The sequence below is a fragment of the Pan paniscus genome, chromosome 13 (assembly GCF_029289425.2).
Source record: "Pan paniscus chromosome 13, NHGRI_mPanPan1-v2.0_pri, whole genome shotgun sequence".
NCBI classification, from domain to species: Eukaryota; Metazoa; Chordata; class Mammalia; order Primates; family Hominidae; genus Pan; species Pan paniscus.
Window position 1 is genome coordinate 22,272,343 of NC_073262.2, and position 24,767 is coordinate 22,297,109.

A 24,767-nucleotide genomic window follows, 5' to 3' on the forward strand; every position below is an offset into this window, starting at 1 on the left:
TTTTGTTGTAAGGATTAAAACAAAGGAAAGGTCATTTCTGTGATTGTAGGAAAATGTGAATTTTCTGACTCAGGTGTGCCCTCCACCTTGACCAGTCTCCCCTTGGTGTTCTCCCAAAGCAGAGCCCTTCCTTCTCCCTTGTTTATTTAATATTCATTATAGTTATGGATTTCTGGATTCCTAATTTTTCAGGGGTCTGTTTTCAATACTGTTCTTGTTTTTGTCCCTACATTGTCCCAGCTTTAGGATTGCCAGACTCAAATATTATGATTATGGCCTACTAGGTGACCTTCAGTTCATACTGTCTGGAGGAGTGCTGAATGCAGTTATTGGCAGGTGTGTAATGTTTGACTGTTTGCTGTGTGCTTCTGTTGCCATAATACTCAGGACACAGAATTTTAGGAGGGGGACTGAGAGATTAGGTTTCCCCTAGGTTTTCAGATTCTCGTTTGTGATTTTCATGACAACCCTATGATACTGCAAGGTGGCATTTGGACACGACTTACCAATGCATTTCCTCTTTGCTCAAGCTTAAGAAAAGACTGACTATATTGGCCTATGGGACTAACGCTAGTAGAAACCACCTCTTCCTCCTAACATGTATGGTTTTATGTACTATGTATGATTTGCTTTCAAAATACATTTTACTTCTCAAGTGAATATATGTTCTGGTATTTGGTTTTATGCTAAGTGGTAGAGAGCCCTATCTAATATTAGTGTTTCATATAACATTACATAGAAAAACCATTTCCCAGTGCTCTTGCCCCACTTTCCCGACAAGTCATCTAAGTGGACATCCTTAGTTTGGAGTGTCTTGTTATTCTGTATCCTTGTTGATTCAGTGCCTTACAAGCTAAGATGGGCTGGTGGACTCGCCTAGCAATGACTCCCTGTTTTCTCTAGAATCAAAGTTTCTTAAGATGGCACTTCAGGCCCATTTATAGACAGAGCTATCTTTGGAGACTCATTACCCAGGCACTTCCCCATCCCATACCTTATGCTTCAATATTATGTGACTCCTGAACCCACTGTGATGTTTCATGCCTTTGTTGCTTTGCACATGCTGTGTGTTAAGCTGGAATATGTTCTCACTCTCATCTGCTGAATGGACTATTATTAACCTTTGGAGCCTCCCTGATTCCCTTTTCCTGGAGTTCATTATGCTTTCCATTATATCTTGTACCATCTTTATCTTTGCATGTGAGAAATTACATTAAAATGCTTTATTTATAGAAGTCTTTCATTGGGAAGACTGAATTTTCTAAGGGGAGAAACCCAAAACTTGGCACAAAGTAGAGCCCAAATGTTTTTTGAACAAACTTGAGTCAAACAACAGAGCTTTTGGGTGAGTAGATAGAAACATGTTGAAGGGTGCCATCTTAACTCAGGCTGCCATAACAAAATACCATAGACTGGGTGGCTTAAACAACAGGAATTTATTTTCCCACAGTTCTGAGGCTGGAAGTCTGAGACAGGGCACCAGCATGGTTGGGTTCTGGTGAGGGCCCTTCCTGCCTTATAAGAAGAGGAAGAGATACCTGAGCTGCCTTCTCAGTGTGTCCTCGCATGGTGGAAAGAGCCCAGGTATCTCTTCCTTCTCTTATAAGTGCACCCATTGAATAGGATCAGGGCCCTACCCTTATGACCTTATGGTTTGCAAGTGGTCCCCGCCCCACAGATGTAGTTCTGAAATTGTTAGTGAATTCAGTGGGGGAAGTCTAATTGCTTTGGGGAAAATGAATGTCTGTGCGTCATGTTAGGGACAAAGTATACGGATATCTGCAATTTACACTGAAATACATCAGAAAATGAGGTGCACTGATGGGTAGAGAGAGGGACGACAGATGAATGGATTTGTGATAAAGCAAATGGAGCAAAATGTTGATTGTAAAGTCCAGGCAGTGAGTGTATGGATTCACAGGACGGTTCTTTCAACTTTTCTTAGTGTTTGAAACTTTTTGGGATAAAATGTTGGGGAAGATACCTGTATTTTTTTAAGAACACATTTATTGGCTAGGCATTTCCATTATAGGTATTAAATCATTAACGTGAGCTTCCTAAACTTAACTGATTTTTTTTTCCTTCCTGCTGTTTCTCCTCCTGTCTTTATCTAGTCAGTTCCTTCAGCTCTTAGTTCATGCGATGTCCCTCCAGGAAATTTCCCCTGACCTTCCAGCCTGATACAGATATGTCTTTCTGTGTTCCCAGGGCACCACTTGCATACTTCTGCCATAGAATTTACTATCTTGTACTGTAATCATTTACTTACTAATCTGTCTGAACCACTAGTCTTTGAGTTTTTTGAAGGCAAAGACTGTGTTCTGGAATGTTTTTGGTACAAGAAAAAACAAACACAACAGTGGACTCTTTGTGGCTTAAACAGAAGTTTCTTATCTCTAATACCCTGTGTCATTGCCCGTTGGGTCTTCCTGCCCACTGCACAGACAAAACCAATTCACTGAGACCATGGTATTGCAGTAAAGAGAGTTCAGTGGACTCGAGGCTGGCCACATGGGAGAACTAGAATTATCAGTCAAAGCAGTCTCCCTAAAGGCTCAGAGTTTAGAGTTTTTCAAGGATGTTTTGGTAGGCAGGGGGTTAGGGAATGGGTGCTGCTGGTTGGTTGGGGATGCAGTTATAGGGGTGTAGAAAATGGTGCTTGTGCCCTGAGTCCACCTCTGGATGGTGGCGAGGAACCACAGGACTGGTTGAGTCATAAGTCCATGTGGGGTCAGTCTGAAAAACATCTCAAAAGACCAATCTTAGGTTCTGCAATACTGATGTTATCTATAGGAGCAACTGGGGTAGTCCACATCTTGTGACCTCTGACCACATTACTCCTGAGCAGTAAGGGATTATAGGAAGGAGGCCTATATTTTAGCAGAACTCAGGCCCCTCCCATAATCCTAATCTCCTGGCCTAATCTACTAGTTTTATAAAGGCAGTTTCAGTCCCTGAACAAGGAAAGGATCAATTTTAGGGAGGGACTATTATTATCCTTGTTAAACTAGAAATTCCTCTCAGGGTTGGTGTGGCCTATGCCCAGGAATAAGAGAAGACGCCGACCTGTGAGACCAGAGGCAAGATGGAGTCAGCACGTTCAGCTTCTTTCACTGTCAGAATCTTTGCAAAGGCAGTTTCACCCAAAGTCTGGAGGTTGCTGTTTCTAGGATTGGTTCAGTGAGGGGCATGTGGTCAGCACCTCTACCTTCCCTGTTCTTTCCCTTAATTATGCCAAGTTGACTGAAGCAGTGATACAGGCTGGAAATATCCACCATGGTTATTTCAGTTTTTGAACTTTAAGCACAGATATTTTGGGAAGTATCGGCGTGTGTTGAATCGTTTTCAATTCATTTATTATTTCTTCTAGAGAAATTGACTTGTTTTTGAAAACAGCAGTTCAGAATTAGATAACTACACGTGTTTGAAAGGATCCCCCCCAACCTGGAAAAATATCCTTTTCAGACAGCCATAATAATTCATAGAACCAGGATTGATTCAGAGAAATTGTGTGACAGGTTGATGGTCTGGAGGTTCCAACCTCATTCACAAACCTCAGCCCTGTAGGAAACAGTGTGGACCAGAAATGAGGCCAGAAGTAGTTTCACCTTCCTAAACTCAAGCCTTTTGGGGAGGTCTGCCTCTTATTCCATTTATTCTATTTTAGCCACATTTCAGATGTGCTTACTTATCTAGTTACTTGCTTAGCTCACTTATTTAAAAAAAAAAAAACACGTAATTTGCAAAGGGGGAGTGGAAAGAACGCCTGGTGTAGGCAGGCGGTCAAGAGTAGGGGGGAGAAGAGCAAATGTGATCTGGACTCCTGGCAGCCAAGGCCTTTCACTAACTGATGAGTGCCCTGAGGTTGTCAAGAGAAAGCTTGGTTATGTTCAGTCTGTGCTGTTTCAGAAGACAGAGAAATCTAATACATGAAAAGTAACTTGCAACACTACATAAATAATGGCCTCAAACAGGTTTTAAATATAGGAAGGTATAGATAAAATTCTGGTATACACAGTTAATAGTGAGTATCTCTGGGTGGTAGGATCATAGGTGCTTTTTATGTGTATTCTGTAAATTTGCTATGAGCATCGTTACTTTTAAAATACTTAAAAAGTATCTTAAGCATTCAGAATGGTTCTTTTTCAACTCCATCAGGTCTTTCAATGATGTCATTTTTTTCACATTTTGCCTTTGTCTTTGTTAAAATTGATCAACTAATACTTTTTATAATATTTGCCTGAAGAGTCCTGCTTGTTACTGCCATTGACTCTCATGAATTGCGATTTGCTTGTGTTTTGTGAGCTGGAATTTTAGGCTTTAGCTGTGAGACTCCCGAACACTCATTGCCCCTTGTTCCCCCAGAGAGGTTTCGTTTAGCATTGCCTGGGCCTCCAGCACTATGAGCAGCCTGGGACCGCTTTTCATGTTACTTCATTGGCTTTGGAGGAGTGTTGTGGGTATAGGTTTTCAGGGGAGAATTCCCTACAGCCAGAGCCCAGACAAGCTTCCTTGTCATTTTCCTCTGTTGGCGCACAGATGGTGTGCTCCTTCAAGGGTCTTGACTTCTCAGTTCTCAATTGAAAAGGTGTCTCAATTCTAACTGCTACCTTGTGTGTATGTCTGGTCTCCCAGCGATGTGAATGTGTGTGTGTGCATGCGCACACATGCACATGTACGTTAAATCCTAAATTACCAAGAACAGCAACCATCCAGAACTGCAGGAACTGCCGCTCTTACTGCTCTGATTCTCTCCTGTTTGGGGAGCCTTACTTTCTTTTGAGCTCAGCTGTGCATTTAAGAGCAATTCTAAGCCTTGGCTGCTCATGAGGATCACCTGGGAATCTTTTAGACTTTCCCATGCCCAGGTTGCATCTCAGACCAATTATTTCAGAATCTAGGGTGGGACCCAGGTGTAAGGATGTTTCTGAAGCTCCCTGCATGATTCTGTTGTATAGCTAAGAATGGGAACCACTGATTTAAGATGATGTTGTTTTATTTCGCCCAGTGATGTGTGTGTGTGTTGTGTGTTTTTATTTTTCTAGTGGGGATGTTTTCAGGCTATCTCGTCAGCAGTAAGGGAAATAGGAGTCCACCATGTTGTAGTTAGAATGAACACTCTCGTAAAGTGGCCTCGTTGTCTGGAGTGACATCCAGAGTTCTTGGTCTCATGGCCAAGGAAATCAAGGATGCAGACACACCAAGGGTGAGGTTTAGAGCAGAAGTTGAATAGGAGAAAGAAAGAGAACAGTTCTCTGCCACAGAGAGTAGTCCTGGAAAAAGGATTGCCATCCTGCAGTGAAATGCAGGGGTTTTTACAGATGTGCTAGTGGGGAGGCAGTATCTGATCTACATAGGGTGTGGAAAACCAGTTAGGACCAAGTGTGCCATCTGCATAAGGCATGACTCTCTGGCAGCACCCAACACAGTCTTTTACTATGCAGGCGAGTCCTCAGCCTGAGCTACTCTATGTTGCTTATTTCTTTCCTATTGCACATGTGCTAAAAATGGGGGAGGTGGAACCCCCATGGTGGACCTGCCTGGCCCCAGGTAGCCCTTCTATTGGTGCAGCCGCTGGCATGCAGCTGTGCAAGCCTCTGGCTTCCTTATCTATGTTTGTAACCTGATCTTCCAGGCTGCTCTTTTTTAGAAAAGAATTGATTTCTTGGGCTGTGTTTTGTTAGAAGGGAAGTTCTGGCCAGGTGCAGTGGCTCACACCTGTAGTCCCAGCATTTTGGGAGGCTGAGCAGGGGGTGGATCACTTGAGATCAGGAGTTTGAGACCAGCCTGGCCAACATGGTGAAACCCCATCTCTACTAAAAATACAAAAATTAACCAGGCAGGGTGGTGCGTGCCTGTATTCCCAGCTACTCAGGAGGCTGAGGCAGGAGAATCACTTGAATCCAGGAGGCAGAGGTTGCAGTGAGCCGAGATCGTTCCATTGCACTCCAGCCTGGGTGACACAGTGAGACTCTGTCTCAAAAAAAAGAAAAAAAAAAAAAAAGGAGGAAGTTCTGCCGAGGACTCTTTGCCCTCACTATCTGCCTAAATGGTCTCTTTCTACCTCCTGTATCACTCTTACAATTAGATGGGATGGAAAACAACATTGGTTCATTCCTACTGGGTGCTGGGTCTGTGCCTTGGTGTTTTCTATGTGTATCCTATTTAGTCCTCAGAACATTCCTGCAAGGTAGGTGGTGGTTGGTTTTATGCACATAAGAAAACTGGCTTGGAGACATTGAACTAGTTCTAGGGTCACGCAGCTCACAAATGGCAGAACCACACTCAGGCCTGCCAGATGCCCAAGCCCTGCCCTTTATTCTTGTGTTTTGGTATATGTGAAATAGATTTTTCCATACAAATTGGTTAAAATAAAGATTGGCACTTGGGTTATGGTAGATTCCAGGTCCCTGTTAAATATACTTACTTGGGATGCTTTGTTGTCCCATAATACTGGAGTTGCTTTACTCATTTTATCTTCCTTCTGATTAGGGCAAATTGATTTTGAGATTTCTCCTTTTAACTCTCATGACATGAAGGGGTATTTGTTCTTGAACTCACTTCTTTAATCAACCAGAGGGATGTGTGGGGCTGTGTAAGAGTGTGAGAGCATATGTGTGTGTGAGAAAGTGTATGAGAGCATAAGAGTGTATGGGAGCATGTGTGACAGCATGTGTGTTCTGTGAACATGTATGTGTTAGAGCATGAGAGCATGTGTGGTATGAGCATGTGAACATGTGTTACAGCATGTGAGATTGTGTGTGGTGTGAGCATGTGAGCATGTATGTGTGTGAGAGCATGTGTGTGGTGGCGTGAACATGTATGTGTGAGAGCATGTGAACACGTATGTGCATGTTAGAGCATGTGAGCCTGTGATATAAGCATGTGAACATGTGTTAGAGCATGTGAGAGTATGTGGTGTGAGCATGAACATGTATGTGTGGTATGAGCATGTGAACATGTTAGAGTGTATGTGTGTAGTTGTGTGTGTGTGAAAGCGTGAGTGCACCTATGAGAGGACAAGTGTGTGATAGTGTATGGAGTGTGTGTTGTGAGAGCATGTGAGCTTGTGAGTGTACATGAGAGCACAAATTTGGAAGTGTGTTGTGAGAGCATTGTGAACGTGTTATGAGAGTGAATGTGTGTATATGGGTGTGTGTGATAGTGCGTGATAGTGTGAGTGTGAGCTTGTGTGAATGTGAGCATGTATGACAGCGTGTGCTAGCATGTGTGAGCCTGTGATAGTGTGTGAGAGCGTGTGAGAGCAAGTGTGTGAATATGTGTGTTTGAATGTGAGAACATGAGCATGTGTGAATGTGAGAACATGTGAGTGAAAATGAGTGAGTGTGTGAGCGTGTGTGAGTGTGAGTTAATGTGAGCGTGTGTGAGCGAGTGTGAATGTGTGTGAATGTGAGTGTGTGTGAATAGGAGCATGTGTGAATGTGTGTGGGAGTGTGTGTGAGTGACCATGTGTGAATGTGAATGTGAGAGCGTGTGAGTGTGTGAATGTGAGCGTGTGTGAGTGTGAGCATGTGTGTGAATGTGGGCATGTGTGAGTGTGTTAGTGACCGTTTGTGAATGTGAATGTGAGAGCGTGTGAGAGCGTGTGTGAGCGTGTTGTGAGTATGTGCGTGTTGTGGGGTAGAGGGTAAGAGGGCAAAGCGAGGAGTGAAGCTAAAGAGCTGGGGATTGAGGTCCCAAGCTGTTCTCCGCGGCAGCCGAGAACCGAGCAGAGAGGTAGGAAACTGGAGCTACGAGCGGTTTGGTCTCTGCCTCAGTGAGGCCCTGCTGAGGGTCTGATGATTTTTGGTGACTGGGTGTCCTCTCCACCCTGCCCAGTGAGGCGGGCGTGGGGTGTGCGCTCCTGTTTCTCCCCTCTAGCCTTGGCTTCGCCCCAGCTGTGCTGGGGTAAGTGACTTCCAGAGTTGTTGGAGGGCTCGCATGTCTGCCCTGAGCCTGAAAGGATTACTTTCGTGTTGGAATGTCTGGGTTAGTTAGGCTTTAATGGAGGATGTGAATGACATTTGGTTTTAGCTAGGTTGAAAGCAAATCGCCTCTAAGTCTTTGTCTTTGTCATCAGCAGCTCTTCAGTGGGTCATCTGTGTGTCACAGCCTCAGAAGACCAGCGAGATGGCTGCCAACAAGAGTAAGGGCCAGAGCTCCTTGGCCCTCCACAAGGTGATCATGGTTGGCAGCGGAGGCGTTGGCAAGTCAGCCCTGACGCTTCAGTTCATGTATGACGAGGTAAGCCCTGCTAGGCACAGACCACCTTCCGATGGCATTGGCCGTAGCAGTGTCCCTGCTCCCGCTGTTTCTGTGCCGGTCCTCCCGTACACAGGGGTTCACGGAGCAAGTCTGTGTTGAGGTGGCTTCTGAATAGCTTCCTAGGAAGGTCTAATCAGCATAAGATCTGGATTGCTGATTCTAGGTAAATAATTTCAACTCCGGCGGGGATGTGAGAGATCTCTGCTTGCATCGTTTCCATTGTTATACTTCGAGCTTTCTTTCTGACAAAAGCCCAGGGGAGGAGAGAGGAGCCTTTGTACAGATTTTCCAAACAACACAAGCATTTAGCCTTGCGATTGTCAGTCAATCGCAAAGTGAAAGAGAGTGAAAGGGGAGCTGAGCTGTCATACAACTTAATCCTTTCCCAAGTGATAGACATCAGATCCAGTTCTCCCGTGCGGCAAGGTAAAGCTTGCACTATCCTTGCCCAAAATTTACGTCACCTACTTAATGTGGATAACATCACTGGTGTTGAGTTCAGTGTGACAACACAGCCTTGATCCCCGGAGCTACAAAAGTCCCTGCTTGAGCTGTTTGCTAGGATACTTAGCCTACTGTGGGCTCTACATCTGCAGATTCAAGCAATGTAGAATGAAACGTTGCGGAATGAAAATATTCGGGAAAAAAACCCAATGAAAAATAACAATGCAATGATAAAAACAATACAAATTAAAACATGCAGTGTAACAACTGTTTGCGTAGCCTTTACATTGTATTATGTATTATAAGTAATCTAGAGATGATTTAAAGTGTACGGGAGGATGTTACATGTAAATGCTGTGCCATTTTAAGTAAAGGACTTGAGCATCTGCAGATTTTGGTATTTGGTGGGGGTCCTGGAACCATTTCTCTAGGAATACCGAGGGATGACTGTAGTACAGGCAGGGAGAGTGTTCCGAGCAGAGCTTAAACCTCAGGGCCTCTCACTTGCATTGCGGCCACATGGCTTTATGAGATTTGCGAAAGAAAGCTATCACAACCACGTCAGTTAAGATCACTACGTCTTTTCACTAGACTTTCCCGTTGTCCTGCTTCCTCTTATGCTGGGTGCAGCTGGAGTGGCCATGGGCATTTTCGGCCTCTAGCTGAGGGAATTTGTGTTGGGCTGGGTTAGGTGGGAATAGTGGTATGTGTTGGTGTGGTTTGGAGTCACGCGGCATGTGGCAATTATCGCTGGCTGCAGGAGTACTCCAACCGCCCACTGTGCTGACGTGTGAGCATCGTGATGTGAGGTGCAGGGCCGGGGTGGATCCCGATGTGAACCTGTCCTGTGGCACCTGACACAAGTGTGTGAGAGCTAGAAGCTAGAAACTGGGCCAGAAAAGTCTTTGAGATCTTACAGCTTGTACAGTGAAGCTCAATAGAGGTTTCCTAAATTTGGTAGTAATCCCAAAACTTTCCTTACTAGAAATGCCATGTAGTCACATGCACATGTATGTTTATTGCAGCACTATTTACAATAGCAAATACATGGAACCAACCCAAATGCCCATCAAAGATAGACTGGATAAAGAAAATGTGGCACATATACACCATGGAATACTATGCAGCCATAAAAAAGAATGAGTTCATGTCCTTTGCAGGGACATCGATGAAGCTGGAAACCATCACTCTCAGCAAACACAGGAACAGAAAACCAGACACCACATATTCTCACTCATAAGTGGGAGTTGAACAATGAGAACGCATGGACACAGGGAGGGGAACATCACATGCTGGGGCCTTTTGTGGGGCGGGGGGCAAAGGGAGGGAGAGCATTAGGACAAATACCTAATGCATGTGGGGCTTAAAACCTAGATGATGGGTCGATAGGTGCAGCAAACCACCATGGCACATGTATACCTACATAACCTGCATGTTTTGCACATGTATCCCAGAACTTAAAGTAAAAAGAAAAAAAAAAACTCATGTAGTTGTGAAGCTGAAAGAACCTCTTCTAAGCTGTCAGAACAAAAGACATTTTCATTAACCATGCTAAAGGAAAGACTAAATTGTTTTTTATTCTCTATAGGAATGTTTCAAAATCATTGGCATATGACAAGAAAAAGTATACAGCAAACAAAAAAGTAGAAGGTATTCTAGAGGTATGTCAGGCAGTTTAATTAATAAAAATATTGGTATTTTGCTGGATTTTGTGATGTCAGTGCTGTTTGTATTAGTTTTTTTATTACTGTATAATAATCACAAAGTTAGCAGGTTAAAACAACATACATTTGTCATTCCATAGTTTCCATGGGTCCAGAATTGGAGCCTCAGCTGAGTCCTCTGCTCAGAGTCCCACAAGACTCCAGTCAAGGTGTCAGCTGGGGCTGTGACCTCTTCTGAGGCGTGGGGGTCCTCTTCCAGGCTCCCTAATTGTTGGTAGAATTTAGTTCCTTGTGGGTGTAGGACACAGGTGCTCAGATTCTACAAGTTGCCCGCAGGCCCCTGCCATGTGCCGTCTCCATAGGCAGCTCATACCACAGTGGCTTGCTTCTCCAAGGCCGGCAGGACAGTCTCCAGTCTCCAGCCAGCCTAGACGGTGTTATAAAATGAAATGGAAACATGGGAGTATTCCCTTCGCCTCACTGAGAGTCACCCGGGGGTGAGATCGCTGGAGTACTCATCTTTAAAACTTTATAATGGATTATGATTTCTCATTCAATGTCAACATTTACTTTAATGTCCAGTATTACGTGTGTAATTTTGTATCTTAAGGAAGGGCCCCCATAATGAATAAGCTTCAAACCCAAACCTGGTTATCCTCCTGGGTCATGCTCCCCATGTCTTATAATGAGACACTTTTGTGTTTGGTACCTGCTTTTCTTTATCTTATTCTGGGGGGTCAAACTGGATAAATCTAATGTAATCTGCTGAATTTCCCCAAAACATTTTTGCATAAGAGAAGCAGGTTGGGAGATCTGCATCTGCTTTGGAGGTCTTTTGTTTGTTTTTGCTCAAAAACTTATAATTTGCTTACAAAAGCTTTTTTCTCCCCTATAACAGAGGTTGGGGAAGAGAGGGGGTGGTGAGTAGGGGAATTAGGATTAGGGAGATAGGATTAGGGAAGTAGTTGTTAACAGAGGTGAGAGAGGGGGATTTTGCTTCCCCAGGGAATATTCGTAAGTGCCTGGAGACATTTTTGGCCATCACAGCTTGGGGGAAGATGCTACCAGCATCTAGTGCGTGGAGGCCAAGGACGCACTCAGCATCCTACATCACACAGGACAGCCCCCAACCAAGTATTAGCCAGCACAAAATATCCACAATGCCACTGTTGAGAAACCTGCATTAGAGGCAGAGCCGTGGCAGATCCGAGGAGAGAAGATTCCCCTACAGTGTTAGTGATTGAGAGGCCCTGGGTTGCCAGTTCCAAGAGCAAGTTCAGATACAGAGCTGGGGCCGGGCGCGGTGGCTCACGCCTGTAATCTCAGCACTTTGGGAGGCCGAGGCGGGCAGATCACCTGAGGTCAGGAGTTCAAGACCAGCCTGACCAACATGGAGAAAACCCATCTCTACTAAAATTACAAAATTAGCCTGGTGTGGTGGTGCATACCTGTAATCCCAGCTACTTGGGAGGCTGAGGCAGGGGAATCACTTGAACCTGGGAGATGGAGGTTGCAGTGAGCCGAGATCGCACCATTGCATTCCAGCCTGGGGAACAAGAGCGAAACTCCATCTCAAAAAAAAAGATAACAGAGCTAGCACTGCTGAGGAGACTAGGAGAGCCTGGTCTGGAGGTTTCTGGGTGTGTGTGTGTTGGGGGGGGGGGGTGGGTAAGAGGAGGGGGCAGATGCATGCAGAAGATTCGAGAGTTTTTTCTCTTCTTTCTGTTCTCTTCACAGAGACCAGGGAAAGCTGTGCCTGGCCTTAGTCTGTTTTTCTCATGGGCTAACATACTTGAGAACTGGAAAGTGGCAGTTATTGAAGAAATTGTAAAATAAAATTGGGGCAAGGAAGGAATAGAAATGAAGTGATGTATGTTTGGGGGAGGAGTTCTAATCGATTTTCTAAAACGGTGCTAATAGAAACTTCCATGATGATGAAAATGTTCTGTATCTATACTGTCCAATACAAGTGGCTATTGTGCATTTGAAATGTGGCTGGTGGCTACTATATTGGACAGAATGGTTCTAGAATCATAATTTTTTAGCTCGAAGAGACCTTAGCAGTAATTGTCAAACCTAGCTGATTATAGAATTTCCTGGGAGACTTTAAAAAAAAAAAACACCTCCTGAATAATATTGGTGGAGTTGGAGAACTGGGACTCTTTCAATGGTGCTCTTCTGGTGGTTCTGCCGCGTGGCCAGGTGTGGCAACTCCTGCCTGAGAGATCATCTAGTCAGGAAATTGAGCTCTGTGTTCAGGGAGGCCGGCTGTCTAAATCAAGCTTGTCCAACCTGTGGCTCAGGATGACTTTGAATGTGGCCCAACACAGATTTGTAGACTTTCTTAAAACATTCAGAGATTCTTTTTGCAATATATTTTTTTAGCTCATCAGGTATCGTTAGTGTTAGTGTATTTTATGCGTGGCCCAAGACAGTTTTTCTGATGTGGCCCAGGGAAGCCAAAAGATTGGACACCCCTGGTCTAAAGTCTCCTGCACCATTCAGACTCTTTGTTCATAGTGCATGCTTAACCCTTATTTAAAATTTTTTAGCTTATGTGATGGAATTTTCATGAAGATTAGATTATGGAAGGAGCCATAGTCCCAGAGTCTTTATTCTTGTCTAAGCTCTGACTTTGAGAAAAATTGGAGGGAGCTGCCAGGGTGGCAGCAGTCAGATTTTAAGCTCCTTATGCTCGGCCTAACATACTCGTTTTTGCCTTTTTTGGGAGAGTAAGGTTGGGGATGGAGAGGCTTTGGCAGCAACCGTTTCATACTTTCAGTCTCTGGCAGCTAGAGGAAAGTCAGCTTAGAAAGAAAGGGTCCGCGTGAAGTTTGTCTTAGACTCTTGGGCATCTGAAACTGAGCCATGCAAAGCTCTGCAAGGCCAGTAGGGGATACGTATGGTTCATGCTAATGGATACAAAGACTTGTATGGTTCATGCTAATGGATACAAAGACTTTGTGATTTTCTGTTTCCAGCTGAGCAATGTAAATAACCATCAGGGTTGTAATGGAATGTTGGGGTAATCAGCATACTTTTCATTGAGTACAGAGGTATGTAGGTACAGCAGGACATTCTGACTTCTGTGTCAAAGGAGCCAGTGGAACTCTGGCTGGCTTTATCCTTGGAAGCTCAGAAATATACAGTTGAGATAATTTATGGTAGAATTCAGAGATTTTCAGGGGAGAGTCGTGTGTTGGATTTTTTTGGCGTGTATTTTTCTTTTTGGAAAGGAGTTAAAAGAAGGACACTTGAAAGCACAGGCAAGTTTTCACATCTCTATTTGGAGATAATTTATTAGTACACGTTGAAGAGAACCTAATACTAAACATGTCTTAATATTTTTATTTTTGAGTAGCTGTTAACTGACAATACAAGGCTCTTTTTAACAGTCTTCCTCAAATAACCTTTAATTCACTTGGACATTTTCAATTCCATTTTTAAGTTAAAAAATTTTAAATCACAGCCTTATTAAGATGTAATGCACATATGAAATTCGCTCTTTTTAAAGTGTACAATTTTTTTTTTTGAGGTGTAGTTTTTCTCTTGTTGCCTAGGCTGGAGTGCAATGGCAAGATCTTGGTTCACTGCAAGCGCCACTTCCCAGGTTCAAGTGATTCTCCTGCCTCAGCCTCCTGAGTAGCTGGGATTACAGGTGTGCACCACCATACCTGGCTAATCTTTTGTATTTTTAGTAGAGATGGGGTTTCACCATGTTAGCCAGGCTGGTCTCGAACTCCTGACCTCAGGTGATCTGCCTGCCCCAGCCTAAAGTGTACAATTTAATAGGTTTTTTTTATATATTCATACAGATGTGCAACCATCACCATTATCTAATTTTAGATCACTTTCATCACTCCAAAAAAAACCAACCTACGTATTAGTAGTCATTCCCCGTTATTGCTTCCCCGTCCCACCCCTGGCCTCCGGCAACTGCTTTCTGCTTCTATGGATTTGCCTATTCTGGACATTTCATATAGATGGAATCATACAATATGTGGCCTTTATGTCTAACTTCTTTCACTCAGCATCATGTTTTGAAAGTTGTTCCATGTTGCAGCATGCGTTGGTACTACTTCATTCCTTTCTCAAAAACCCACACCACTGAAAGCCTCTTGGTACACTGTGTTAGTTCATTCTCTTGATGCTGTGAAGAAATACCCAAGACCGGGTGGTTTATAAAGAAAAGAGGTGTATAGCCTCTTTTCTTCCACAGGGCTGGGGAGGCCTCAGGAAACTTACAATCATGGCAGAAGGGGGAGCAAACATGTCCTTCACAAGGCACCAGGAAGAAGTGCAGAGCGAAGTGGGGAAAAGCCCCTTATGAAACCATCAGGTCCTGTGAGAATGAACTCACTATCACAAGAACAGCATAGGGGTACCGCCCCCATGATCTCATTGTCTCCCATAAGGTCACTCCCCCAACACATTGGGATGATAATTCGGATTACAACCTAAATGATGAGATTTGGGTGGGGATGCAGAACCAGACCATATCATACATCTTGCCAAATTACTTTTCAGATGAATTTTATACTTCCGTTATGAATAAGAACTCCAGTTTTTTGATATACCTAATGTTAAATGACGAGTTAATGGGTGCAGCACACCAACATGCACATGTATACATGTGTAACAAACATGCACATGTATACATGTGTAACAAACCTGCACGTTGTGCATATGTACCCTAAAACTTAAAGTATAATTAAAAAAAAAAAAGAATTCCAGTTTCTCACCCTTGCAGGTATTTGCATTATAATTTTATACTGACAATAATATTGCCAAGTGTTCTGCTCTGTGCCTGGTTTCCTCATCTGTAAATTGGCATATCTGCCCATATTGTTTAAAAACAAAAAATGGCAAAACAGAGCTATAAAGAACAGAAGTGTTATGTAAAATGTTACTTCTATAGTGTCCTGTTCATAGTGTGAAGTGCCCATATGTGGAATTTTGTTTTTTGGCAGATTTTATTCCCCTTAAGACTTTGTTAATTACCGATAATGTTTATTTCCTCAGTTTGTAGAAGACTATGAACCTACCAAAGCTGACAGTTATAGAAAGAAAGTGGTTCTTGATGGGGAAGAAGTTCAGATAGATATTCTGGACACCGCTGGGCAAGAGGACTACGCAGCCATTCGAGATAACTACTTTCGGAGTGGGGAAGGGTTTCTTCTTGTGTTCTCAATCACAGAACATGAATCCTTTACAGCAACTGCCGAATTCAGGTATGTCTGAAATGAAATAGCAGAAGCCCCCAGGAAGCTTTTTGCCTTTTCTCATATGTCTTAGGCCTATGAAGAATTTGGGGCTGAGCATACTAGGAGAGGGCTGAGCTTGTTCTCAGGAATAATTCTGTCTAAAGAATCTTCTGGGGCTTTCTGAATCTTGGCACATTATAGACTATGATGATTATAATCTCTTTGGGCTTTCCTGATCTGTGATTTCTGAATAAAATAATTTTAAGAGTCTTATTGTCCCCGAAAACAATGAAGCTATTCCATATAATCAAGAACATATAATTTTGTTCCTATAAATACTCAGAGATTTTCATTGATAAATTAACCATCTATCCTTTAAATAATGTTACTAAAAAAAGTAGCAGGTTTAGTCTGTGTTGAAGGTTATGAAACAATGACCGGAGAGTGAAAGATGGGAGTCAAAATGACCATTTGCTGCTACTTAAGGACTTTCAGCACAGTGGAGGGACGAGAACGCGGCTTTAGAGTCAGGAGACCTGGTTTGAATCCCTGCCTTGCCGCTCACTGACCATGGGCAAGTTTACTTAGTGTCAGGATTTTGTTTCTTTCTCTGGAAATGCACTTGTGAGTTGAGAAATGAAATGAAAGGATGTATTAGACTGTGAATTTCATGTGGGCAAGAACCTGGCTACCCTCCATTGTCCCCTGTCACAGTGTAGACACATGGTGCTTCCATAGTGAGTAGAATATCCATTGTTATTTATTTTAAAATATGGCAACTATTCTCCATGAAGGTGTTAGAGAAGAAAGAAAAAGAAAATATAGCAGTGAAAAGAATACCTTCAGTTCATTTTGTTATAAAGAAATAGCCTTTTGGGCATAATTCTTATGCTCTATAAATGTCTCTTTACCCCATGCCCTTCCCATTTCTCCTACATAATTGAGTTTTAAAAAATCTGTTCTTCTTATAAACATATCTATCTAGATGGACTTTTTAAGAAGCAGATCTAGAGTTTAGTAGGGAACTGAAGAGAAAAAACCCAAAAATCAAATCAGTTTTTTTCATTCTTCAGCAAGTTCTGGTCTGACAGTAAGGTGGTCAGCCAGAGGTGAAAAGGAGAAAGCTAGCTATCCTTCCAGGACTTGGATGGAAGCATCACTGAGCCAGGGAGGCCTCGGGTGAGCACAGGTCACCCAGCAGGGCTAGTGAAAGATAATAGGGAGGTGCCTCAGTGATGCTTCATAGCTCCAGGCTTCAGAGTCGAAGACCTACTTTTCTGGAAGCAGAGTGCGTGTGGTGCAGGGACTAGTTAAGTGACTATGACTCATTATGAGAAGTTCTGTTAATTTTTAGACATTTCAGACCTTCCTAAGGGCTGCTCTGTTTGAATGTAGCCCATGTATTTATAATTGTTTGCATCTGCGTAGTCCTGTTTTTAATGCCTCATAGAGGGTAAAACAGGACAGATGCACATACTCTCTTCTTTTCTTCCCTGTCCCGAGCCTTTTGATTTCCTGTTGTTCTGTGACTTACTTAGAAGGGAAGTGGGCAGGCGAGTTCTCTGCAGAGGATATGGAGAAATACAGGTATTTCAAGTGCCCCTTGTCCTCTCCTCAGTCACCACACATGCACAGATAGCACTCGGGCGTTCTCACAGAGTTGGAGCAGGGCTCCCCTCATCGTGGAAAAGGGTTTTGGTTGTTAGGTAGAAAGAGAGATCCTTAGAAGAAAAAGGACAGATGAATACCTAAAACCAGAAAGAAGGGGAAGTTGACCTCTGCGTAGGTTTCTCATGTTGTTGGGAACAGAAGAATGCAGGTCGATTATCTGAGCCCTGTGGCTAAACTCAAGTCACTTTACTTCATGTCTGTTAGCAGTTTTAAAACAGCATTTGTGTACTATCTTCCAAATAGAAAGGCCCCAATGTAAAATGACATGTGAATATGCTGTCTTCCTTGAAACTTTTCCTGGAAAATATTTTACGAACTAAGATAAGTTCTGTCATAAGAGACCAGAACTTGGTACTCCCATTTTTGGATCGATACGTTTATCAATGAGGTAATTTTGTGTGCCCCTGCAAGACTAATGAGCCAGAAAGCTATCAGTTTTTATTGTTCATAGTTTATAATGATCACATGACTTCAAATGTATCATGTTCTTTGACCCCAGTTCAAATGTAGGCTATAACAAGGCTACACAAAGCCAATTTCAAGCATCTTTTCATCTTTTTTAGTTTGTCTTAAAATATTTGGTATCTGGCACTTAAATTGACTACATGAAAATTTTAGTTTTTTTTTTTTTTTTTTTTTTTTTTTGTAGATACAAGTCTCCCTATGTTGCCCAGGCTGGTCTTGAACTCCTGGGCTCAAGTGTTCCTCCCTCCTCAGGCTCCCAGAGTGCTGGCATTACAGATGTGAGCCACCACGCCTAGAAAATATTTTTATTATTGTGAAATGTTACCCTATACCATATAAAAATCAATACAGATCTCTACAAAATACATTTTTGAAGGGGACTCTTTTTAGAATGTATTGGCATATAAAAGTAGAAATATTCTCATGGGACCAAAATAATGGAAATGGGGTATTTAATTTTTTTAAATATTTAGTTTTGATTAGTACTTTCAGATAGCTGATAATTTTTAGTAGACGTAAAATTTAATATGCTATGAGTAATGGTATTTTTGTAGAAGACACTTTTGAAGTACTTTTCCATAGGGCTTGTCGTATTTCCTTTCATTTTTTTCACTTTGTAGTAGAAAAATGGTACGTATTGGAATGTGATTACTGCCTAACATATCTGTCTCGATTCTGTGGCCTATAACATTACTGTGTCTGCATGGAAACTGGGGATGGGATGACATACTTGTCGTGTACACATGCAGATCTAATCAAAACTGAAGTTTCAAAACAATACAATATTCACCTTTCCTACTTGAGATTCCCTTGGATATTTCTGATCTGGTCAGTTCTATTCTATAATCTATTTCACTGCGGCGGGGAGAAACTGCTGGTTGTGACCCACTAGATTGGTTTTGTGATCCACTAATAGGCTGCCACCTTCCATATAGAAAACACTGGATTTCATAGCTTTTATGTCACAAACAAATATTTTCAGGGGAATTAAGCATTTTATGGAGATAGTTCCCTTAGCTTGTTTTTATTGCAGAGATTGACCATTTTTCTTCTTTTTGTTTTTTTTTTTGTGTGCATAAGTTGGGGACCCTGTTGTGATGTAAAATCCTGGGCTCCTATCCAGACACTTACTTCTGTAAGACTGAGCCCAGAAATCTGCATTTGTGATGAGGATTCTGATGTGGGCAAACTGAGAAGCATACTTGGAAAACACTTGTCTTGCTCATGACTGCCTCTAGGGAGTGCTTTCTCAGAACGTGCCCTAAATCTAGTGATTTTTTTTTTTCCTTCTGCCTTAGGAAAGCCTTTTATTTTAGATGGGTTCACAAAACCAGGGTTCGTTCTTTAGTTTTTTTAGCTGCTGTATTTTTGGTGTAACACCTTAGGGAACAGATTCTCCGTGTGAAGGCTGAAGAAGATAAAATTCCACTGCTCGTCGTGGGAAACAAGTCTGACCTAGAGGAGCGGAGGCAGGTGCCTGTGGAGGAGGCCAGGAGTAAAGCCGAAGAGTGGGGCGTGCAGTACGTGGAGACGTCAGCGAAGACCCGGGCCAACGTGGACAAGGTAGGCGTGAATTCTGTGTATTTCTCAGAAACAGACCTGAGAAACAGCAGAATGGAGGCATCTCATCTGCTGGGTTTTAGGGAACCATTTATGAAAACTAGGTGAAGATTCTGATTCCTATGAATGTCTAAGCCATTATCATGATTATAATGAGAAACATTGAGAGGATGTCACCTTGTATTTCAGACAACTCACAGAACCTTTTACTTTGTCATGAGGCTTCATTAGAGTATGCTTAATGTGTTCTTTTGGGTTTTTCTTTTTTGAGACAAAGTCTCACTGTGACACCAGGCTGGAGTGGTGTGATCTCAGTTCACTGCAACCTCTGCCTCCTGGGCTCAAGCAATCCTCCTACCTCAGCCTCCCAAGTAGCTGGGACTACAGGTGTGCACCACCACATTGGCTGTTTTTTGTGGAGATGGGGTTTCACCATGTTGCCCAGGGTGGTCTCAAATTCCTGGGCTCAAGTGATCTGCCTGCCTCAGCCTCCCAAAGTGCTGGGATTACAGGTGTGAGCCACCACACCCGGCGGACTGTGCTTACTGTTGGTGTGGTCCTGGGAAGGATGGTGGGACGAGGCCATTGGTTTGTGAAGGCTGGGCTGGAGGGATGGACGTCATTAGCTTCTGTGTGTGCTCTCACCTCCCACAGCCTTGCTCTTCAGGAGCAGGGTGGGCGGGCCTGGCTGCTTCTAGGAGGTTCCCCTGGAGGTGCCCTTGAAAGATACGTGGAGCTTCTTGATTTTGCTCTCATTGAGTTATTGGTCAGTTTTGTTCTTTTCGCCTTACTGTTCACTGACAGAGCCACAGTGTTCCATCTTTGTAGTGTAGTCTCTAAATAGTATTTGCTCTCAGAAATCAAATCTCTGGGATCTCTTTTTTTTTTTAATCTCTTATCCCATCCCAGCATACTTTCTCATTCAAATCTCTGAAGCTAATAAAAGGGTGACCTTGAGTGACAATGATGAATGCTGACAATTTGAAAATCCACCTATCAGGGATTGCTATTGTTAGGCCTTTTTTCTTTTTAAAATTAAAGTTCAAGGTGGTTGCCACACAGCTAAAATTTTAACGCTGTACCTTAAAGATGAGGCTTTCTGCCTTGACCTCATTCACTAGCTCTCACTGCATATCCATGTGCTTGTAGAATCTAAGCACATAGCACTTTGGCGGCCACACAGTGGACACGTCTGCTTTTTGTTCTGCAGCATCAGCATCTGAATCCCCTATATCCTGTCTTCTGTTTCTCTTTCTTGTGCAGAAACATTCCCCTTTGCTTCATTACCTGACAAGGGAGAGATTTTTATCCAAGCTTTATTTTCACTTGAAGCGATGCTAGAAGAACGTTGGTATTTAGAACGTCGGTATTAGAAGGGGTTTGCTTTAGACGCACTTCGGCAAGATGCATCTATGTGTATGTATCGTACATAAAAACATGTATCTTAGGAGACATATACATATAGGATAGATATACATATAGGATACATATATTCTACAGCCTAAGTCCGTTTAGTTGTAATCTGCAATGGGAAGCGCGCGTTCCGTCGTCAGCTTTTCTTTATATTGTCATCTCTCAACTCTTACGCTCTTATATTATTGTGCTACTTAAAATATTTGTATTAAATTATTTTCCAGCTGTGGAAACCACACAGGAAATCCAGAAATATGGCTCATTTTAAAAAAATCAGGGAGACTCTCTCAGCTTGGAACTGTGGATGTGTATTTCCTGGATGGGTTGTCGCGTGGGGGGTCTGTGTTGTCATCTCCCCTTGTCTGCTGGACCAGCTTGACCTGCCAAACAGGAACCAGCAGAGACTTATGACTGGCAGCATTGTATTCACTTGTAAAGAATTTCTATGAAAGGTGTGATAAGATCAGCCCGTGAACAACTTTGTCATCATTTTAACTTGGATGCACTCCATTCCCCTCCTCTTGTCTTTTGCTGTTAGGACAAAAAGACAAACCTGTAGCATTTGAAACTGTTCACTGTTGCTGTCTTCTGCAGTGCTTTCCTGAGAGGCTGGCAAGAAGGGATGTTTGGGTTGGCCTGATCTAGCTGGGGGCTGGGGTTGGGGGTGCTTTTCTGTGCCTGGAGCTAGTGGTAAATGCATGTGGAGCCCCACACTCCAGAGGCTTGATCTTGCTTCTCACCAAGAAGAAGGTGTGGCCATGAAGGAGCTTGTGGTTTTGTGTGAATGTCTGAAGATAAGGGCTGTGCTCAGTCCCACACTTGCAGTCTCCGTCATTCTCTATGAGAAATCTCAAATGTCTCTTCGTAGGATTCATATTTTGTCTGCTTGGGTATAATCAGTCCTCTGGCATGATTGCTGGTAGCAGAGGGCAAAACCCAAACTACTGTGACAAAAGGATAATCCATATCTAAGTAACACACTGACCTTCAAAGGACAAGTCTCATCAGTTCTTGATAAAGTTCCTCTCAGCTGACATCACAAGGGTCGGAGGAGTGGTTGTCCTGAGACTGAGGGTGGGGGAGTGTGTGTGGGGAGGGATAGGGTGGCCAGAAGGACATCTCTCATCCTCCATCTTCTCAGTCGCCTAGTGCAGGAGCTTTAGTTGTTGATGCTTTACGCCCTCCTTCTCCCATCCTACTGCCTCCCCAGGGTGGCTGTTGTGGAGTTAGCTGGGAAAGCTGTCATGCATAATGATGTTCCAACCTCTGTGGGGTCCTTGTAAGGATTAAATCAGATGCAGGGGTGTCAAGAGCACCTGGGAGCAGGGACTCATTATGGCATTCTTCCCTTCCCTGGTGGTTGGAAATGCTAGAAAGTCTGCTTGCTGTTATTACTCCCAATATTTGTAAATTTTATAAATGTATAGATCTGTTATATGCAAAAATATGTCTTACCCTTCATCACACTTACTGTAAGATTTTATCATTTTGAAAGCAGCTGTTAGGCCGGGTGCAGTGGCTGACGCCTGTAATCCGAGCACTTGGAAGGCTGAGGTGGGCATTGCTTGAGCTCAGGAGTTCAAGACCCGCCTGGGCAATATGGGGAGACCCTGTCTGAATTAAAAAAAAAAAAAAAAAAAAAAAGCTGCTGCTGCATGGCAGTGACAGTACGATGATTCTGTCCTTGGCTTGAGCAGTTGTGTGATATGAGCAGTTGTATGAGAGATGTTTGCTTTGTATAATTAGAATTTTTTAAGGTTAATTTTTCTTATTTGCCCCAGAGCTATTGTTTCTGTTGACATATGGTTTATAAAAATCAGTTTGACTTTATGCTTTAAAATGTAACTACATATCCTGCTTAGTCAAATTATTTCATTGAATCCTTAAATGCTGTGTTCACAGTGTCAGGTTAACAAAAGAAAAAAATCATTAAATGGCTCTTTCTTCACTATTCTTTTTACTCTTTCCTCCTCACCCCCAGGTGTTCTTTGACCTAATGAGAGAAATCAGAACAAAGAAGATGTCAGAAAACAAAGACAAGAATGGCAAGAAAAGCAGCAAGAACAAGAAAAGTTTTAAAGAAAGATGTTGCTTACTATGAGTGTCAAGGTGACGGATGAAGCCAGCTGCTCCTAAGGACACAGGGCTGGGTTGGTAAAGAGAAGGCTATGGTTAACTTCTTGCTTGTGCTTCCCACTCTCCCCAACTTCATTCACTCAAACTTCTTTAAATGGGGAAAAATATTTGTGACTCAGTGGCTGGCAGAAGAAATAAGCCCATGCAAGTGGAAGGGCTGCTTTGTCAGGAGGTTGTGGAGTTTCTTTCTTCTCCCCTTCTTCCCTCCCAAAAGCTTAGCTATGTATAAAGTGCCACAGATAGGAAACAGCTGTTAATTACAAAGAGAAAGAATTGTCATAGCATCTTATTTTGTTCCTAGTTTTATAACATTACCATCCTTCGTTTCGAACTACAGATGTTGTAGTGGGTTTCGGAGGAGGGAGTGGAGTAAGATGCCTTCCCACTTTTATCAGTTTAGTAGTAGTACTGAGAAAAATCCCTTCAGCTCTAAGAACACTGAAAAATCCACCGATTTTTTGGGTAAGCTTCTTGGCAATACCCTGTGGATCTGAAACAGCTAAAGAAATGAATTTGAATTGCGCCAGATAGGTCAATACCAAGCTTCTGATTCCTCCTCACATATGAAAAGTGAAAGTTGTGAGTTGTTTTCCTCTTATTTAAACATTGGCCTATTATAATCTGTGTTGGTTATTTTTCTCCTGTAAGCATCCTGATTTTTATGTAGGAACTTTTCTTTGGCAGACCAAGTGAAGACTCAGGAATGGTGTGCATTATAAATGACACACGTTGCCACTCGTGTAGATATTTTTAAGTTCTTTGGCTAAGTCCTCTCCTAACTGCCTGTCCTCTGGTTAGGCCCCTCCCTCTCCACTAGTGGTGAATGCATGTGTCTGTCTGATCAGCATCACTGCACACGGAGGTCTAGTGAGCCTCTTGCTAAGTGTCACACACACTCTTCCCAAAGACGTGATGAGTTAAAGTTGTATTCTGAAATCGTGAAGCCAGAGCCTGTGCCAGACCTTCTGCTACCTCTCATAGAATTGCTCTGTAATTCTAAATTTAAAATTAGAAGTAGAGAGAGATAAAGCCATCGCCCCTTTGCCTCTGAGAATTGGCTGCTGTTTCTAATATAATTATTTTCTAAGATAGCCAGATAGTTAGAAAAAGATTTTCATTGATGACATATCTTTAAACTTTCTTGCATCAGTATTCTAAATTGAGCAAACTAAAAGATTTTCATCAGGAAAGGAGCACTGTGGTAAAAGCCCAGTATTCACATTTTTTCCCCATTTTTCAGAAGCAACATTTCATATATAGGTGCCAAAAGTGAATCGGGGTGTGGAGAGTGGGAACCTTTTGAATTTATGATTATCACAGAGATGGTAGAAATTATGATCTGACTGGAAAACAATCCTGTATCCCCTCCCAAAGAATCATGGGCTTTTTTTTGAATAAAAAAGCAGGCAAATAGACTTTCTCGGGATTTCAGCCGTTTTATTTTATCCTTTTGTCATACATGTGAAATGCAAGTACTGAAGGAATGGCCAGTTATTCATTATTCTTGTCAGGCGTTCTTCAATATCTGACAAACTATTTCAATTAATACTTGAGTTGAGGGAAATCAAATGGTAAGTATCAACAGTCCTTTAAACTTCATCTTTCCTCCATCTCTTCTTAAAATTTAAAAAGTTGAGGGTAATGACACTCTTGAATTTTTGAAACAAGCTTTTTGTTTTCATCCTAGTTTGCCATCCATTTGATACCAGTTCTAGTCAAGAGTGGGTAAGTTTGAGCCGATCACAGTGGCTCACGCCTGTAATCCCAGCACTTTGAGAGGCTGAGGTGGGCAGATCACCTGAGGTCAGGAGTTCGTGACCAGCCTGAGGGAAACCCCATCTCTACTAAAAATATACAAAAATTAGCCGGGCATGGTGGCGGGCACCTGTCATCCCACCTACTTGGGAGGCTGAGGCAGGAGAATCGCTTGAACCCCAGAGACAGA

General features: G+C 42.7%; 1 protein-coding gene across 2 annotated transcripts in view; it reads left to right on the plus strand.

Moving 5' to 3' along the window:
• RALB (RAS like proto-oncogene B) overlaps window positions 1-24,237 on the plus strand; it is a 42,067-nt gene extending 17,830 nt beyond the window's left edge. The window contains exons 2-5 of one of the 2 annotated variants that reach the window (XM_003819158.6): window positions 8,084-8,244; window positions 15,396-15,604; window positions 19,099-19,276; window positions 22,668-24,237. In XM_003819158.6, coding sequence (XP_003819206.1) covers window positions 8,131-8,244; window positions 15,396-15,604; window positions 19,099-19,276; window positions 22,668-22,787 — 621 coding nt within the window. In that variant the 5' untranslated portion in view covers window positions 8,084-8,130 and the 3' untranslated portion in view covers window positions 22,788-24,237. Of the gene's footprint in view, window positions 1-8,080; window positions 8,245-15,395; window positions 15,605-19,098; window positions 19,277-22,667 lie in introns of both variants that reach the window. The other variant, XM_008972503.5, reaches the window with a different exon arrangement.
• Window positions 24,238-24,767: the final 530 nt, after the last annotated feature.